Source organism: Scyliorhinus torazame, chromosome 7 (assembly GCF_047496885.1).
Source record: "Scyliorhinus torazame isolate Kashiwa2021f chromosome 7, sScyTor2.1, whole genome shotgun sequence".
NCBI classification, from domain to species: Eukaryota; Metazoa; Chordata; class Chondrichthyes; order Carcharhiniformes; family Scyliorhinidae; genus Scyliorhinus; species Scyliorhinus torazame.
In genome coordinates, this window is record NC_092713.1 from 275,548,683 (window position 1) to 275,567,817 (window position 19,135).

General features: G+C 66.8%; 1 protein-coding gene across 4 annotated transcripts in view; it reads right to left on the reverse strand.

The window, feature by feature from the left end:
- The window catches only part of LOC140427052 (organic cation/carnitine transporter 2-like), a 214,434-nt gene that overhangs the window by 24,477 nt on the left and 170,822 nt on the right, over positions 1-19,135 (reverse strand). Inside the window, exon 9 of one of the 4 annotated variants that reach the window (XM_072512500.1) lies at positions 15,755-16,324. The exons of 2 other annotated variants lie outside the window; for them this stretch is intronic. In XM_072512500.1, the coding sequence (XP_072368601.1) occupies positions 16,005-16,324 (320 nt within the window). In that variant the 3' untranslated portion in view covers positions 15,755-16,004. Of the gene's footprint in view, positions 1-15,754; positions 16,328-19,135 lie in introns of those variants that run through there. One more of the 4 variants, XM_072512499.1, reaches the window with a different exon arrangement.

Genomic DNA, 19,135 nt, shown 5'->3' on the forward strand with positions numbered 1-19,135 from the left:
ATCTGTTCTGGGGCCGTTGCTGTTTGTCATTTTTATCAATGACCTAGAGGTAATGAGTAATTTACCAATGAGTAAATTTGCAGACGACACTAAAGTCGGTGGTGTTGTCGACAGTGCGGAAGGATGTAGCAGGTTACAGAGGGACATAGATGAGCTGCAGAGCTGGGCTGAGAGGTGGCAAATGGAGTTTAATGTAGAGAAGTGTGAGGTGATTCACTTTGGAGGAATAACAGGAATGCGGAATATTTGGCTAATGGTAAAGTTCTTGGAAGTGTGAATGAGCAGAGGGATCTAGATGTCCATGTACATAGATCCCTGAAAGTTGCCACCCAGGTTGATAGGGTTGTGAAGAAGGCCTATGGAGTGTTGGCCTTTATTGGTAGAGGGATTGAGTTCCGGAGTCATGAGGTCATGTTGCAGCTGTCCAAAACTCTGGTACGGCCGCATTTGGAGTATTGCGTACAGTTCTGGTCACCGCATTATAGGAAGGACGTGGAAGCTTTGGAACGGGTGCAGAGGAGATTTACCAGGATGTTGCCTGGTATGGAGGGAAAATCTTATGAGGAAAGGCTGATGGACTTGAAGTTGTTTTCGTTAGAGAGAAGAAGGTTAAGAGGAGACTTAATAGAGGCATACAAAATGATCAGGGGGTTAGATAGGGTGGACAGTGAGAGCCTTCTCCCGCGGATGGAAATGGCTAGCACGAGGGGACATAGCCTTAAACTGAGGGGTAATAGATATAGGACAGAGGTCAGAGGTAGGTTCTTTAAGCAAAGAGTGGTGAGGCAGTGGAATGCCCTAGCTGCAACAGTAGTGAAGTCGCCAACATTGAGGGCATTTAAAAGATAATTGGATAAGCATATGGATGATAATGGCATAGTGTAGGTTAGATGGCTTTTGTTTTTTGACTTCCCATGTCGGTGCAACATCGTGGGCCGAAGGGCCTGTAATGCGCTGTATCGTTCTATGTTCTACCTCTGCTACCCCCACACTGCCCCCCACCCCCTCACTTCCCCCCCACCCCCACACAGCTCCCTCCACCAACCCAGCCCCTCACTGCATCTCCACCCCCAACCCCACACTGCCCCCTCCAGCCCCCCCACACTGCCACCCCACCCCCACACTTCTCCCTCAACCCCCCCAGCCCCACACTGCCCCCTCCACCCCCACACAGCCCCCTCCACTCCTCAACCCCCACACTGCCGCCCCCACTCCCACACTGCCCCCTCCACCTCTGCTACCTCCACACTGACCCCCAACCCCACACTGCCCCCTCCAACCCCACACTGCCCCATCCACCCCCCCAACCCCCACACTGCCACTCCACCCTCACACTGCCCCCTCCACCCCCACACTGCCCCCTCCAAACCCCCAACCCCCACACGGCCCCATCCACTCCCCAAACCCCACACTGCCCCCCCACCCCCACACTGCCCCCCCCACCCCCACACAGCCCCCTCCACCTCTGCTAACCCCACACTGCCACCTCCACCCCCACACTGCCCCCTCCAAATCCCCAACCCCCACACGGCCCCATCCACCCCCCAAACCCCACACTGCCCCCCACCCCCACACTGCCCCCTCCACCCCCACACAGCCCCCACCACCTCTGCTAACCCCACACTGCCCCCTCCACCCCCACACTGCCCCATCCACCCCCCAAACCCCACACTGCCACTCCACCCTCACACTGCCCCATCCACCCCCACACTGCCCCCTCCAAACCCCCAACGCCCACACGGCCCCATCCACCCCCCAAACCCCACACTGCCCCCCCACGCCCACACTGCCCCCTCCACCCCACACAGCCCCCTCCACCCCCACACAGCCCCCTCCACCTCTGCTAACCCCACACAGCCCCCTCCACCCCTGCTAACCCCACACTGCCCCCTCCACCCCCACACTGCCCCCTCCACCCCCCCCCCACAGCCCCCTCCACCCCCCAACCCACACACTGCCACCCCAACTCCACACGGCCCCCTCCACCCCCCGCACTGCCCCATCCAACCCCACACTGCCCCTTCACACGCACACCCCCACACAGCCCCCTACTCCCACCCCCAAACTACCCCCTCCACCTGCACACCCCACACTGCCCCTCCCAGCCCCCCAACCCCAACACTGCCCCTCCCAGCCCCCCAACCCCCAAACTACCCCCTCCACCTGCACACCCCACACTGCCCCTCCCAGCCCCCCAACCCCCACACTGCCCCTCCCAGCCCCCCAACCCCCACACTGCCCCCTCAACCCCCCCACCCACACACAGCCCCCTCAACCACGCACACCCCCACCACCCCCACACTGCCCCTCCACCTGCCACACTGCCCCTCCCACCCCCACATTGCACCTCCACCCCCCACACTGCCCCCTCCACCCCCACACTGCCCCCTCCACCCCCCATACTGCCCCCTCCCACCCCCCCAACCCCCACACTGAACCCTCCACCCCACACTGCCCCCTCCACCCCCACACTGCCCCCTCCACCCCCCACACTGCCCCCTCCCACCCCCCAACCCCCACACTGAACCCTCCACCTCCACACTGCCCCCTCCACCCCCACACTGCCCCCTCCACCCCTCACACTGCCCCCTCCCACCGCCCCCACCTCCCACACTGCCCCCTCCCCCCCCACACTGAACCCTCCACCCCCACACTGCCCCCTCCACCCCAAACACTGCCCCCTCCACCCCCAACACTGCCCCCTCCACCCCCACACTGCCCCCTCCACCTGCCACACTGCCCCTCCCACCCTCACATTGCACCCCCACCCCCACACTGCCCCCTCTTCCACCACATTGCCCCTCCATCCGCACCCCCCACTACCCCCACAATGCCCGCTCCACCCCCCCACTCCCACACTGCCCCCACCACCCCCACACTGCCCCTCCATCTGGACCCCCCCCACCACCCCCACACTGCCCCTACATCCGCACCCCCAACTACCCCCACAATGCCCGCTCCACCCCCCACCCACACAGTGCCCACTCCACCGCCCACACTGCCCCTCCCATCCCCACACTGCCCCCTCCACCGTCCACACTGCCCATCCCAAACCCACACTGCCCCCTCCACCCCCACACTTCCCCCTCCACCCCCCACACTGCCCCCGCCACCCCCCACACTGCCCCCTCCACCCCCCACACTGCCCCCTCCACCCCCCACACTGCCCCCTCCCACCCACACACTACCCCCTCCACCCTCCACCCCCACACTGCCCCCTCCACCCCCACACTGCCCCTCCATCCGCACCACCCCTCCATCCGCACCCCCACAATGCCTCCTCCACCACCCCACCCCCACACTGCCCCCTCCACCGCCCACTCTGCCCCTCCCACTCCCCCACCACACCCTCCACCCCCCCACCACCCCCTCCACCCCCACACTGCCACCACCACGCCCCACACTGCCCCCCCACCCTCCACACTGTCCCCTCCACCCCCCACACTGCCCCCTCCACCCCACACACTGCCCCCTCCACCCCCCCACCCACACACAGCCCCCTCAACCACGCACACCCCCACCACCCCCACACTGCCCCCTCCACCTGCCACACTGCCCCTCCCACCCCCACATTGCACCCCCACCCCCCACACTGCCCCCTCCACCCCCACACTGCCCCCTCCACCCCCCACACTGCCCCCTCCCACCCCCCCCCAACCCCCACACTGAACCCTCCACCCCCACACTGCCCCATCCACCCCCACACTGCCCCCTCAACCCCCCACACTGCCCCCTCCCACCGCCCCCACCTCCCACACTGCCCCCTCCCCCCCCACACTGAAGCCTCCACCCCCACACTGCCCCCTCCACCCCAAACACTGTCCCCTCCACCCCCACACTGCCCCCTCCACATGCCACACTGCCCCTCCCACCCTCACATTGCACCTTCACCCCCACACTGCCCCCTCTTCCACCACATTGCCCCTCCATCCGCACCCCCACCACACCCACACTGCCCCTCCATCCGCACCCCCCACCACCCCCTCACTGCCCCCTCCACCCCACATCCCCACTCTGCCCCTCCCACCCCCCCACCACCCCCTCACTGCCCCCTCCACCCCCCACCCCCACACTGCCCCCTCCACTCCCACACTGCCCCCTCCACCCCCCACACTTCCCCCTCCACCCCCCACACTGCCCCCTCCACCCCCCACACTGCCCCCTCCACCCCACACACTGCCCCCTCCACCCCCCACACTTCCCCCTCCCACCCACACACTGCCCCCTCCACCCTCCATCCCCACACTGCCGCCTCCACCCCCACACTGCCCCTCCATCCGCACCACCACTCCACCCCTCCATCCGCACCCCCACAATGCCTCCTCCCCCACACTGCCCCCTCGACCGCCCACTCTGCCCCTCCCACCACCCAACCACACCCTCCACCCCCCCACCACCCACTCTGCCCCTCCCACCACCACACCACATCCTCCACCCCCCCACCACCCCCTCCACCCCCACACTGCCCCCACCACGCCCCACACTGCCCCCCCACCCTCCACGCACACCCCCACCACCCCCACACTGCCCCCTCCACCTGCCACACTGCCCCTCCCACCCCCACATTGCACCCCCACCCCCCACACTGCCCCCTCCACCCCCACACTGCCCCCTCCACGCCCACACTGCCCCCTCCACCCCCACACTGCCCCTCCATCCGCATCCCCCCACCACCCCAACACTGCCCCTCCATCCGCACCCCCCACCACCCCCACACTGACCCCCTCCCCCACACTGCCCCTCCATCCGGACCCCCCCCACCTCCCCACACTGCCCCTCCATCGGCACCCCCCCACTACCCCCACAATGCCCGCTCCACCCCCCCACCCCCACAGTGCCCACTCCACTGCCCACACTGCCCCTCCCATCCCCACACTGCCCCCTCCACCGCCCACACTGCCCTTCCCACCCCCACACTGCCCCCTCCACCCCCACACTGCCCCCTCCACCCCCCACACTTCCCCCTCCACCACCCACACTGCCCCCTCCACCCCCCACACTGCCCCCTCCACCCCCCAAACTTCCCCCTCCCACCCACACACTGCCCCCTCCACCCTCCACACCCACACTGCCCCCTCCACACCCACACTGCCCCTCCATCCGCACCACGCCTCCACCCCTCCATCCGCACCTCCACAATGCCTCCTCCACAACCCCACCCCCACACTGCCCCCTCCACCGCCCACTCTGCCCCTCCCACCCCCCCACCACCCCCTCCACCCCCCCACCACCCCCTCCACCCCCACACTGCCCCCACCACGCCCCACACTGCCCCCCCACCCTCCACACTGTCCCCTCCACCCCACACACTGCCCCCTCCACCCCCCACACTGCCCCCTCCACCCCCCACACTGCCCCCTCCACCCCCCACACTGCCCCCTCAACCCCCCCACCCACACACAGCCCCCTCAACCACGCACACCCCCACACTGCCCCCTCCACTGCCACACTGCCCCTCCCACCCCCACATTGCACCCCCACCCCCCACACTGCCCCCTCCACCCCCACACTGCCCCCTCCACCCCCCACACTGCCCCCTCCCACCCCCCAACCCCCACACTGAACCCTCCACCCCCACACTGCCCCCTCCACCCCCACACTGCCCCCTCCACCCCCCACACTGCCCCCTCCCACCGCCCCCAACTCCCACACTGCCCCCTCCCCCCCACACTGAAGCCTCCACCCCCACACTGCCCCCTCCACCCCCCACACTGCCCCCTCCCACCCCCCAACCCCCACACTGAACCCTCCACCCCCACACTGCCCCCTCCACCCCCACACTGCCCCCTCCACCCCCCACACTGCCCCCTCCCACCGCCCCCAACTCCCACACTGCCCCCTCCCCCCCACACTGAAGCCTCCACCCCCACACTGCCCCCTCCACCCCAAACACTGCCCCTCCACCCCCACACTGCCACCTCCACCTGCCACACAGCCCCTCCCACCCCCACATTGCACCCCCACCCCCACACTGACCCCCTCCCCCACACTGCACCCTCCATCCGCACCCCCTCCACCCCCACACTGCCCCCCCTCCACCCTTCACCCCCCTCTCTGCCCCCTCCACCCCCACACTGCGCCCTCTACCCCCACACTGCCCCCCCTCCCCCATCACCCCCACACAGCCCCCCATCACCCCCACACAGCCCCCTCCACCGCCCACACTGCCCCTCCCAACTCCCCACCCCCACACTGACCCTTACACTCCCAAAATGCCCCCACCACACTGCCCCCTCCACCCCCCAAACTGCCCCCTCCACCCCCCACACTGCCCCCTCCACCCCCCACAGTGCCCCCTCCACCCCCCACACTGCCACCCCCCCCCACACTGCCCCCACCACTCCCACACTGCCCCTCCATCCGGACCCTCCCCACCACCCCCACTCTGCCCCTCCATCCGCACCCCCCACTACCCCCACAATGCCCCATCCAACCACCCACCCCCACAGTGCCCACTCCACCGCCCACACTGCCCATCCCACCCCCACACTGCCCCCTCCACCCCCACACTGCCCCCTCCACCCCCCACACTTCCCCCTCCACCCCCCACACTGCCCCCTCCACCCCCCACACTGCCCCCTCCACCCCCCACACTTCCCCCTCCCACCCACACACTGCCCCCTCCACCCTCCATCCCCACACTGCCGCCTCCACCCCCACACTGCCCCTCCATCCGCACCACCCCTCCACCCCTCCATCCGCACCCCCACAATGCCTCCTCCACCACCCCACCCCCACACTGCCCCCTCGACCGCCCACTCTGCCCCTCCCACCACCCAACCACACCCTCCACCCCCCCACCACCCACTCTGCCCCTCCCACCACCCCACCACATCCTCCACCCCCCCACCACCCCCTCCACCCCCACACTGCCCCCACCACGCCCCACACTGCCCCCCCACCCTCCACACTGTCCCCTCCACCCCCCACACTGCCCCCCCACCCTCCACACTGTCCCCTCCACCCCCCACACTGCCCCCTCCACCCCCCACACTGCCCCCTCCACCCCCCACACTGCCCCCTCCACGCCAACACTGCCCCCTCCACCCGCACACTGCCCCTCCATCCGCATCCCCCCACCACCCCCACACTGCCCCTCCATCCGCACCCCCCCACCACCCCCACACTGCCCCTCCATCCGCACCCCCCCACCACCCCCACACTGCCCCTCCACCCCCCACCAGCCCCACACTGCCCCCTCCACCCCCCCACCCCCACAGTGCCCACTCCACCGCCCACACTGCCCCTCCCATCCCCACACTGCCCCCTCCACCGCCCACACTGCCCCTCCCAACCCCACACTGCCCCCTCGACCCCCCACACTGCCCCCTCCACCCCCCACACTGCCACCTCCACCCCCCACACTGCCCCCTCCACCCCCCACAATGCCCCCTCCACCCCCCACAATGCCCCCTCCACCGCCCACACTGCCCCCTCCACCCTCCACCCCCACACTGCCTCCTCCACCCCCACACTGCCCCTCCATCTGCACCACCCCTCCATCCGCACCCCCACAATGCCCACTCCACCACCCCACCCCCACACTGCCCCCTCCACCGCCCACACTGCCCCTCCCACCATCCCTCTACCCCCACACTGCCCTCACCATGCCCCACACTGCCCCCACCATGCCTCACACTGCCCCCCCCACCCCCACACTGCCCCCTCCACCCCCCACACTGTCCCCTCCACCCCCCACACTGTCCCCTCCACCCCCCACACTGCCCCCTCCACCCCCCACACTGCCCATTCCACCCCCACACTGCCCCCTCCACCCCCACACTGCCCCTCCATCCGCACCCCACCACCACCCCCACACTGCCCCCTCCACCCCCCCACCAGCCCCACACTTCCCCCTCCACCTCCCCACCCCCACAGTGCCCCCTCCACCGCCCACACTGTCCCTCCCACCCCCACTCGGCCCCCTCCACACTGCTCCGTCCACACCCCACACTGCCCCCTCCACCCCCACACTGCCCCCTCCCCGCCCACACTGCCCCCTCCCCACCCACACTGCCCCCTCCACCTCCACACTGCCCCCTCCACCCCCACACTGCCCCTCCACCCCCACACTGCCCCTTGATCCCCACACTGCCCCTTGATCCCCACACTGCCCCCCCGATCCCCACACTGCCCCCCCCCCGATCCCCACACTGCCCACCCACCCCCACACTGCTCCCTCCACCCCCACACTAGGCCCTCCACCCCCACACTAGCCCCTCCATCCCCACACTGCCCCCTCCACCCCCACACTGCCCCCTCCACCCCCCACACTGCCCCCTCCACCCCCCACCCTGCCCCCTCAACCCCCCCACCCACACACAGCCCCCTCAACCACGCACACCCCCACCACCCCCACACTGCCCCCTCCACCTGCCCCTCCCACCCCCACATTGCACCCCCACCCCCCACACTGCCCCCTCCACCCCCACACTGCCCTCTCCACCCCCCACACTGCCCCCTCCCACCCCCCCAACCCCCACACTGAACCCTCCACCCCCACACTGCCCCCTCCACCCCCACACTGCCCCCTCCACCCCCCACACTGCCCCCTCCCACCGCCCCCACCTCCCACACTGCCCCCTCCACCGCCCACTCTGCCCCTCCCACCCCCCCACCACCCCCTCCACCCCCCCACCACCCCCTCCACCCCCACACTGCCCCCACCACGCCCCACATTGCCCCCCCACCCTCCACACTGTCCCCTCCACCCCACACACTGCCCCCTCCACCCCCCACACTGCCCCCTCCACCCCCCACACTGCCCCCTCAACCCCCCACCCACACACAGCCCCCTCAACCACGCACACCCCCACCACCCCCACACTGCCCCCTCCACTGCCACACTGCCCCTCCCACCCCCACATTGCACCCCCACCCCCCACACTGCCCCCTCCACCCCCACACTGCCCCCTCCACCCCCCACACTGCCCCCTCCCACCCCCCAACCCCCACACTGAACCCTCCACCCCCACACTGCCCCCTCCACCCCCACACTGCCCCCTCCACCCCCCACACTGCCCCCTCCCACCGCCCCCAACTCCCACAATGCCCCCTCCCCCCCCACACTGAAGCCTCCACCCCCACACTGCCCCCTCCACCCCAAACACTGCCCCTCCACCCCCACACTGCCACCTCCACCTGCCACACAGCCCCTCCCACCCCCACATTGCACCCCCCACCCCCACACTGACCCCCTCCCCCACACTGCACCCTCCATCCGCACCCCCTCCACCCCCACACTGCCCCCCCTCCACCCTTCACCCCCTCTCTGCCCCCTCCACCCCCACACTGCCCCCTCTACCCCCACACTGCCCCCCCTCCCCCCATCACCCCCACACAGCCCCCCATCACCCCCACACAGCCCCCTCCACCGCCCACACTGCCCCTCCCAACTCCCCACCCCCACACTGACCCTTACACTCCCAAAATGCCCCCACCACACTGCCCCCTCCACCCCCCACACTGCCCCCTCCACCCCCCACAGTGCCCCCTCCACCCCCCACACTGCCACCCCCCCCCACACTGCCCCCACCACTCCCACACTGCCCCTCCATCCGGACCCTCCCCACCACCCCCACTCTGCCCCTCCATCCGCACCCCCCACTACCCCCACAATGCCCCATCCACCCACCCACCCCCACAGTGCCCACTCCACCGCCCACACTGCCCCTCCCATCCCCACACTGCCCCCTCCACCGCCCACACTGCCCATCCCACCCCCACACTGCCCCCTCCACCCCCACACTGCCCCCTCCACCCCCCACACTTCCCCCTCCACCCCCCACACTGCCCCCTCCACCCCCCACACTGCCCCCTCCACCCCCCACACTTCCCCCTCCCACCCACACACTGCCCCCTCCACCCTCCATCCCCACACTGCCGCCTCCACCCCCACACTGCCCCTCCATCCGCACCACCCCTCCACCCCTCCATCCGCAGCCCCACAATGCCTCCTCCACCACCCCACCCCCACACTGCCCCCTCGACCGCCCACTCTGCCCCTCCCACCACCCAACCATACCCTCCACCCCCCCACCACCCACTCTGCCCCTCCCACCACCCCACCACATCCTCCACCCCCCCACCACCCCCTCCACCCCCACACTGCCCCCACCACGCCCCACACTGCCCCCCCACCCACCACACTGTCCCCTCCACCCCCCACACTGCCCCCCCACCCTCCACACTGTCCCCTCCACCCCCCACACTGCCCCCTCCACCCCCCACACTGCCCCCTCCACCCCCCACACTGCCCCCTCCACGCCAACACTGCCCCCACCACCCCCACACTGCCCCTCCATCCGCACCCCCCCACCACCCCCACACTGCCCCTCCATCCGCACCCCCCCACCACCCCCACACTGCCCCTCCACCCCCCACCAGCCCCACACTGCCCCCTCCACCCCCCCACCCCCACAGTGCCCACTCCACCGCCCACACTGATCCTCCCATCCCCACACTGCCCCCTCCACCGCCCACACTGCCCCTCCCAACCCCACACTGCCCCCTCGACCCCCCACACTGCCCCCTCCACCCCCCACACTGCCACCTCCACCCCCCACACTGCCCCCTCCACCCCCCACAATGCCCCCTCCACCCCCCACAATGCCCCCTCCACCGCCCACACTGCCCCCTCCACCCCACACACTGCCCCCTCCACCCTCCACCCCCACACTGCCTCCTCCACCCCCACACTGCCCCTCCATCTGCACCACCCCTCCATCCGCACCCCCACAATGCCCACTCCACCACCCCACCCCCACACTGCCCCCTCCACCGCCCACACTGCCCCTCCCACCACCCCCTCTACCCCCACACTGCCCTCACCATGCCCCACACTGCCCCCACCATGCCCCACACTGCCCCCCCACCCCCACACTGCCCCCTCCACCCCCCACACTGTCCCCTCCACCCCCTACACTGTCCCCTCCACCCCCCACACTGTCCCCTCCACCCCCCACACTGCCCCCTCCACCCCCCACACTGCCCATTCCACCCCCACACTGCCCCCTCCACCCCCACACTGCCCCTCCATCCGCACCCCACCTCCACCCCCACACTGCCCCCTCCACCCCCCCACCAGCCCCACACTTCCCCCTCCACCTCCCCACCCCCACAGTGCCCCCTCCACCGCCCACACTGTCCCTCCCACCCCCACTCGGCCCCCTCCACACTGCTCCGTCCACACCCCACACTGCCCCCTCCACCCCCACACTGCCCCCTCCCCGCCCACACTGCCCCCTCCCCACCCACACTGCCCCCTCCACCTCCACACTGCCCCCTCCACCCCCACACTGCCCCTCCACCCCCACACTGCCCCTTGATCCCCACACTGCCCCTTGATCCCCACACTGCCCCCCCGATCCCCACACTGCCCCCCCCCCGATCCCCACACTGCCCACCCACCCCCACACTGCTCCCTCCACCCCCACACTAGGCCCTCCACCCCCACACTAGCCCCTCCATCCCCACACTGCCCCCTCCACCCCCACACTGCCCCCTCCACCCCCCACACTGCCCCCTCCACCCCCCACACTGCCCCCTCAACCCCCCCACCCACACACAGCCCCCTCAACCACGCACACCCCCACCACCCCCACACTGCCCCCTCCACCTGCCCCTCCCACCCCCACATTGCACCCCCAACCCCACACTGCCCCCTCCACCCCCACACTGCCCCCTCCACCCCCCACACTGCCCCCTCCCACCCCCCCCAACCCCCACACTGAACCCTCCACCCACACACTGCCCCCTCCACCCCCACACTGCCCCCTCCACCCCCCACACTGCCCCCTCCCACCGCCCCCACCTCCCACACTGCCCCCTCCCCCCCATCCCCCCCACACTGAACCCTCCACCCCCACACTGCCCCCTCCACCCCAAACACTGCCCCCTCCACCCCCACACTGCCCCCTCCACCTGCCACACTGCCCCTCCCACCCTCACATTGCACCCCCACCCCCACACTGCCCCCTCTTCCACCACATTGCCCCTCCATCCGCACCCCCACCACACTCACACTGCCCCTCCATCCGCACCCCCCACCACCCCCTCGCTGCCCCCTCCCACCGCCCCCACCTCCCACACTGCCCCCTCCCCCCCACCCCCCCCACACTGAACCCTCCACCCCCACACTGCCCCCTCCACCCCAAACACTGCCCCCTCCACTCCCACACTGCCCCCTCCACCTGCCACACTGCCCCTCCCACCCTCACATTGCACCCCCACCCCCACACTGCCCCCTCTTCCACCACATTGCCCCTCCATCCGCACCCCCACCACACCCACACTGCCCCTCCATCCGCACCCCCACCACACCCTCACTGCCCCCTCCACCCCCCATCCCCACTCTCCCCCTCCCACCCCCCCACCACCCCCTCACTGCCCCCTCCACCCCCCCATCCCCACTCTGCCCCTCCCACCCCCACATTACCCCCTCCACCCAGCCACACAGCCCATCCCACCCCCACATTGCACCCCCCACCCCCACACTGCCCCCCTCCCCCACACTGCCCCCTCCACCCCCTCCACCCCCACACTGTCCCCTCCACCCCCCACACTGCCCCCCCCTCCACCCTTCACCCCCCACTCTGCCCCCTCCACCCCCACACTGCCCCGCCTCCCCAACACTGCCACCTCTACCCCCACACTGCTCCCCCATCACCCCCACACAGCCCCCTCTACCCCCACACTGCCCCTCCATCCGCACCCCCCACCATCCCTCAATCTGCACCCCCACACTGCCCCCTCCACCACCCCACCCCCACACTGCCCCCTCCACCGCCCACACTGCCCCTCCCAACTCCCCACCCCCACACTGACCCCTACACTCCCAAAATGCCCCCCTCACACTGCCCCCTCCACCCCCCACACTGCCCCCTCCAGCCCCACACTGCCCCCTCCAACCCCACACTGCCCCCTCCACCCCCCACACTGCCCCCCCCCCCCCACACTGCCCCCACCACCCCCACACTGCCCCTCCATCCGGACCCCCCCCACCACCCCCACACTGCCCCTCCATCCGCACCCCCCCACTACCCCCACAATGCCCCATCCACCCCCCCACCCCCACAGTGCCCACTCCACCGCCCACACTGCCCCTCCCATCCCCACACTGCCCCCTCCACCGCCCACACTGCCCATCCCACCCCCACACTGCCCCCTCCACCCCCACACTGCCCCCTCCACCCCCCACACTTCCCCCTCCACCCCCCACACTTCCCCCTCCACCCCCCACACTGCCCGCTCCACCCCCCACACTGCCCCCTCCACCCCCCACACTTCCCCCTCCCACCCACACACTGCCCCCTCCACCCTCCACCCCCACACTGCCCCCTCCACCCCCACACTGCCCCTCCATCCGCACCACCCCTCCACCCCTCCATCCGCACCACCACAATGCCTCCTCCACCACCCCACCCCCACACTGCCCCCTCCACCGCCCACTCTGCCCCTCCCACCACCCCACCACACCCTCCACCCCCCCACCACCCCCTCCACCCCCACGCTGCCCCCACCACGCCCCACACTGCCCCCCCACCCTCCACACTGTCCCCTCCACCCCCCACACTGCCCCCTCCACCCCCCACACTGCCCCCTCCACCCCCACACTGCCCCCTCCACCCCCTCCACCCCCACACTGCCCCCTCCACCCCCCACACTGCCCCCTCCACCCCCACACTGCCCCCTCCACCCCCACACTGCCCCTCCATCCGCATCCCCCCACCACCCCCACATTGCCCCTCCACCCGCACCCCCCCACCACCCCCACACTGCCCCTCCATCCGCACACCCCCACCACCCCCACACTGCCCCCTCCACCCCCCCACCAGCCCCACACTGCCCCCTCCACCCCCCCACCCCCACAGTGCCCACTCCACCGCCCACACTGCCCCTCCCATCCCCACACTGCCCCCTCCACCGCCCACACTGCCCCTCCCACCCCCACACTGCCCCCTCCACCCCCCACACTGCCCCCTCCACCCCCCACACTGCCCCCTCCACCGCCCACACTGCCCTCTCCACCACCCACACTTCCCGCTCCACCCCACACACTGCCCCCTCCACCCTCCACCCCCACACTGCCTCCTCCACCCCCACACTGCCCCTCCATCTGCACCACCCCTCCATCCGCACCCCCACAATGCCCCCTCCACCACCCCACCCCCACACTGCCCCCTCCACCGCCCACACTGCCCCTCCCACCACCCCCTCCACCCCCACACTGCCCCCACCATGCCCCACACTGCCCCCCCACCCCCCACACTGCCCCCTCCACCCCCCACACTGTCCCCTCCACCCCCCACACTGTCCCCTCGACCCCCCACACTGTCCCCTCCACCCCCCACACTGCCCCCTCCCCCCCCACACTGCCCATTCCACCCCCACACTGCCCCCTCCACCCCCACACTGCCCCTCCATCCGCACCCCCCACCACCCCCACACTGCCCCTCCATCCGCACCCCCCACCACCCCCACACTGCCCCCTCCACCACCCCACCAGCCCCACACTGCCCCCTCCACCCCCCCACCCCCACAGAGCCCGCTCCACCGCCCACACTGTCCCTCCCACCCCCACTCTGCCCCCTCCACTCTGCTCCCTCCACACCCCACACTGCCCCCTCCACCCCCCACACTGCCCCCTCACCCCACACTGCCCCCTCCACCCCCACACTGCCACCTCCACTCCACACTGCCCCCTCCACCCCCACACTGCCCCCTCCACCCCCCACCCCCCACACTGCCCCCTCCCCCCCCACACTGCCCCCTCCCCCCCCACACTGCCCCCTCCACTCCACAGTGCCCCCTCCACCCCCACACTGCCCCTTGATCCCCACACTGCCCCTTGATCCCCACACTGCCCCCCCGATCCCCACACTGCCTCCCCCCGATCCCCACACTGCCCCCCCACCCCCACACTGCTCCCTCCACCCCCACACTAGCCCCTCCACCCCCACACTTGCCTCTCCACCCCCACCCCCACACTAGGCCCTCCACCCCCACACTAGCCCCTCCATCCCCACACTGCCCCCTCCACCCCCACACTGCCCCCTCCATCCCCACACTGCTCCCCACACTCCCATACAGCCATTCCACCTCTGCTACCCCCACACTGCCCCGCCACCCCCTCACTGCCCCCTCCACTCCCCAACCCCACACTGCCCCCCCAACCCCCACACTAGCCCCTCCACCCCCACACTGCCACCTCCACCCTCACACTGCTCCCCCACCCCCATACAGCCCCCTCCACCCCCCACACTGCCCCCATTGTGTTACCTGCGTGGTCAGTAACATGTGTTACTCAATCCTTGGTTGATGGTGAGGTCCTCTGGATCTTGTTGAAGACTCAAACCCGTCCAGTAACAACAAAGGTTTATTGAGTAACTATAACTTTTAATGCATGAGTTCTTTACCTTAACATGGGAACTAGGAATTGGAAAGCAAGATTTAACAATTGTAACTAAATGTAACTCCACTAACTATCTGTGTGATTCTGATGTTTCCCTGTTCACAGCACACCCGAGAGAGAGAGACCCCGTGTGGCTGCCCTTTATACCCCTGTTGGTCCAGCCCTCTGGTGATCATGTGATGCTATCTGCCCATTAACCCCTTGTGTGCATGCACCTACAGAGATCACCACATCTCCCCCTTTTTAATGTGCTACAGGTTTTCTGTATGGTGTACAAATGGTAACAAAAACTAAACAAACATAATGAATTAAGTCAACTGGGAACAGATAAAACAAGTAACGCTGTGTACAGAATGGGATGGATTTAATGACTGTACAAAGTCAATCAACGTTTAAAAAGTCCAATTCTAACAAAACACTTTGTGAGTCCAGACTGAATGCCTTTGATCAGGTGGGTTGATCCTTTCGCCTGTCGGTGAGGTGGCAGTGTTGATGTCGCCATGTCGCTGTGACCGTCAGTGTTTATGTGTGTCCGTGAGGACATCATGAGACATCGGAATGGTCGAAGTAAGTTGACGTTAGTAGCGGACTTTTATGTGTGTTGACCCCGTATGTCATCTTTTTTGCAAGCTGGGTTGGGTGATTGCTGTGGCGCAGACACAAAATCACGAGATCTGTTGTTGTTGTTGTGGTGGTTTTGTTCACTGCTTTGATCAACAGTGGGTAGACATTTAATGTCTGCTGCTGGCTGCTCATACAAGGCAGATAGCCCGGCATAGTCTTCCTCGTTCACGGCTGTCGCTCCGGAGTCGTCGCTTGTGGCCATTCTGGAGCCTGTCAACGAACTCGCTATGGAGGCCGGCATCACTCCCTCAGTGGAGTCAATCTGTGCTCTCTGCGTGGCGTCGCCTTCTGCTAGGATTTATGACATGTGGTTTGTCATGATATTTAGATCAGCATATCATGGTGCAATCAAATACACTGATGGACATGCAGTAGGACCAACCAACACACACACAACATCGCAGCCAATCACCAGTGAGAGCACACGCACTATACAAAAAGTGGACACTACAGTGCCCGCCCATTCCAGCAGCAGCCAGCTCAGAGCACGGAGCTCAGAGCCTGCCACTCAGACATTCACCATGTGCTGAGTGCCTCACCCAGATAGTGATAGGACAGGGTCCACAGATTAGCTGGTAATGCACGTACCCAAGTTAGCAGTGTGTTCTTACAGTTAACCAGTTAATAAAATTGAGTTACACCATCTCCAGCCGTGTTGGATTGTTTGTACATTAGAACACCCAATACGACATGATACCAGAAGTGGACGCAAGCCAGTGCCTGTGAGACCTACCTGCAACGTTTCAGCAATTCACCGTCCTGCACCATGGAGAACATCAACCCGCCGCCACCGCTCCAAATCTCTGGCAATCTCGGGGTCAATTGGAAACTGTTCAAGCAGCGCTTCCAACTCTTCCTCGAGGCCACAGACAGGGAGAATGCATCGGACACCAGGAAGATTGCCCTTCTTCTCTCCACGGCGGGGCAACACGCCATCCACATCTTTAACTCCCTTACATTTACGGACGGCGAGGACAAAACCAAATACAAGATGGTGCTCCTGAAGTTCGACAAACACTTCAGCGTTGAAGTAAACGAGAGCTTCGAGAGGTACCTGTTCCAGCAGCGCCTGCAGGGTAAGGACAAACCTTTCCAGTCTTACTTAACACACCTCCGCATCCTCGCGCAGCCCTGCGGCTATGGGACCACCTCTGACTCCATGATACTTGAGCAGATAGTTTCCGGAGTCATGTCGGACACCCTGCGCCACCAGCTCCTTCGGGTCAAGCAACTCACCCTGGCGACTGCCGTCGAGACCTGCGTCCTGCATGAGAACACCACCAGCCAGTACTCACACTTCCAGGCGGTTGAAACGGCGCGACACGGGCTCTACGAGGCGGAGCGGGTCCAGACGATCGAGTACCTCCCGGGCTGCGGCCAGGAGACAGCCGGCCATTTTGCGTGCTTTCCGAGGCCTCCCGCGCTTGTACGTGCCAAAAGAGGGGATGCTGACGCAGAGAAACGCGATGCGCAGGCGCACACTACGCAAGACCGTACCGCGCATGCGCGGTGGCGCAACGAACGCACTGACGTCACGACGTGCGGCAACTGTGGCTCCGCCCATTTAAAGCAGCAATGTCCTGCCAAAGCGCGACAATGCCTATGCTGTGGCAGGTTGGGCCACTATGCTGCCTGCTGTCGAGCAGCTCACCCAGCCAAATCGTACCCGCTTAACCAGCCTCGCAGAAACATTCAGGCACTTCAACCCACGTTCACCGAGTCCGATCCCGACGCCACACAGACCAGTGACACTGAGGACAGGGAGCCCTTCCGCGTTGCTGTCATCAACAAGAACAAGCTGTCCCCGAGTCGAACGCACCAGCCGCTGTCAGTGCACAACATTGATCCGGACGACGAGTGGTGTGCCACCCTGACGGTCAACCGATCCCAGATCAGATTCTGCCTGGACACTGGTGCCTCCGACAATCTCCTCGCATGATCAGCATTCCAGCCCCTGAAGGTTAAACCACCTATTCTGCCATCCAACTGTCAACTCGTTGACTATAATGGCAACGTCATCCCCGGCACGGGGTCGTGCCAGCTCGAAGTGACACACAACTCATGTAAAGCCACACTACCATTCGAAAACGTGGGCTCCTCAAAGGACTCTCTGTTAGGCGCACAGGCGTGCAAAATCCTCCACCTCGTTTGGCGTGTACACTCTCTTTCTCCAGAAGGCACGTCCGATTTCCCAGATGCTGACTTTAGGGCGCAGCTCAACTCAATCCTCACGCACAACCAGGATGTTTTCGAGGGCATGGGCACACTGCCCTACACGTACAAAATCCAGCTCAAACAGGATGCCACCCCGGTAGTTCACGCACCTCGCAGGGTCCCAGCACCCCTCAAGGACCGCCTCAAGCAACAGCTGCAGGACCTTCAGGACCAAGGAGTGCTTTCCCGGGTAACGGAGCCGACTCCATGGGTCAGCTCCATGGTGTGTGTCAAGAAGCCTTCCGGCGAACTTCGGATCTATATCGACCCGAAAGATTTAAATCGCAACATAATGAGGGAATACTACCCCATGCCCAAACGTGAGGAGATCACGTGCGAGATGGCTCGGGCAAAAATATTCACCAAGCTTGATGCCTCAAAGGGCTTCTGACAGATTAAATTGGATCAGTCCAGCAGGAAGCTGTGCACTTTCAACACTCCATTTGGCAGATACTGCTACAAGAGGATGCCATTTGGCATCATTTCGGCCTCTGAAGTGTTCCATCGCATCATGGAACAGATGATGGAGGGCATCGAAGGGGTGCGCGTCTATGTAGACAACATCATTATTTGGTCCACCACACCGCAGGAGCACATCAGTTGCCTCCAGCGCGTCTTTAAACTGATACGTGACCAGGGCCTGAATCTCAACCGAGCCAAATGCTCTTTTGGACAAACCGAGCTGAAGTTCCTGGGGGACCACATCTCCCGGTTGGGGGTGTCATGATATTCAAACACACACATCATGATGGACACACTAACAGGCAAATCAGAGCACACAACACCACAACCAATCACAGACAAGAACACCAACCACATAAAAAGCACGAGCACGACACCTGGAGGTCAGTAGGTCTGGGGAGAAGGAAACAAGAAAGAGCTGTT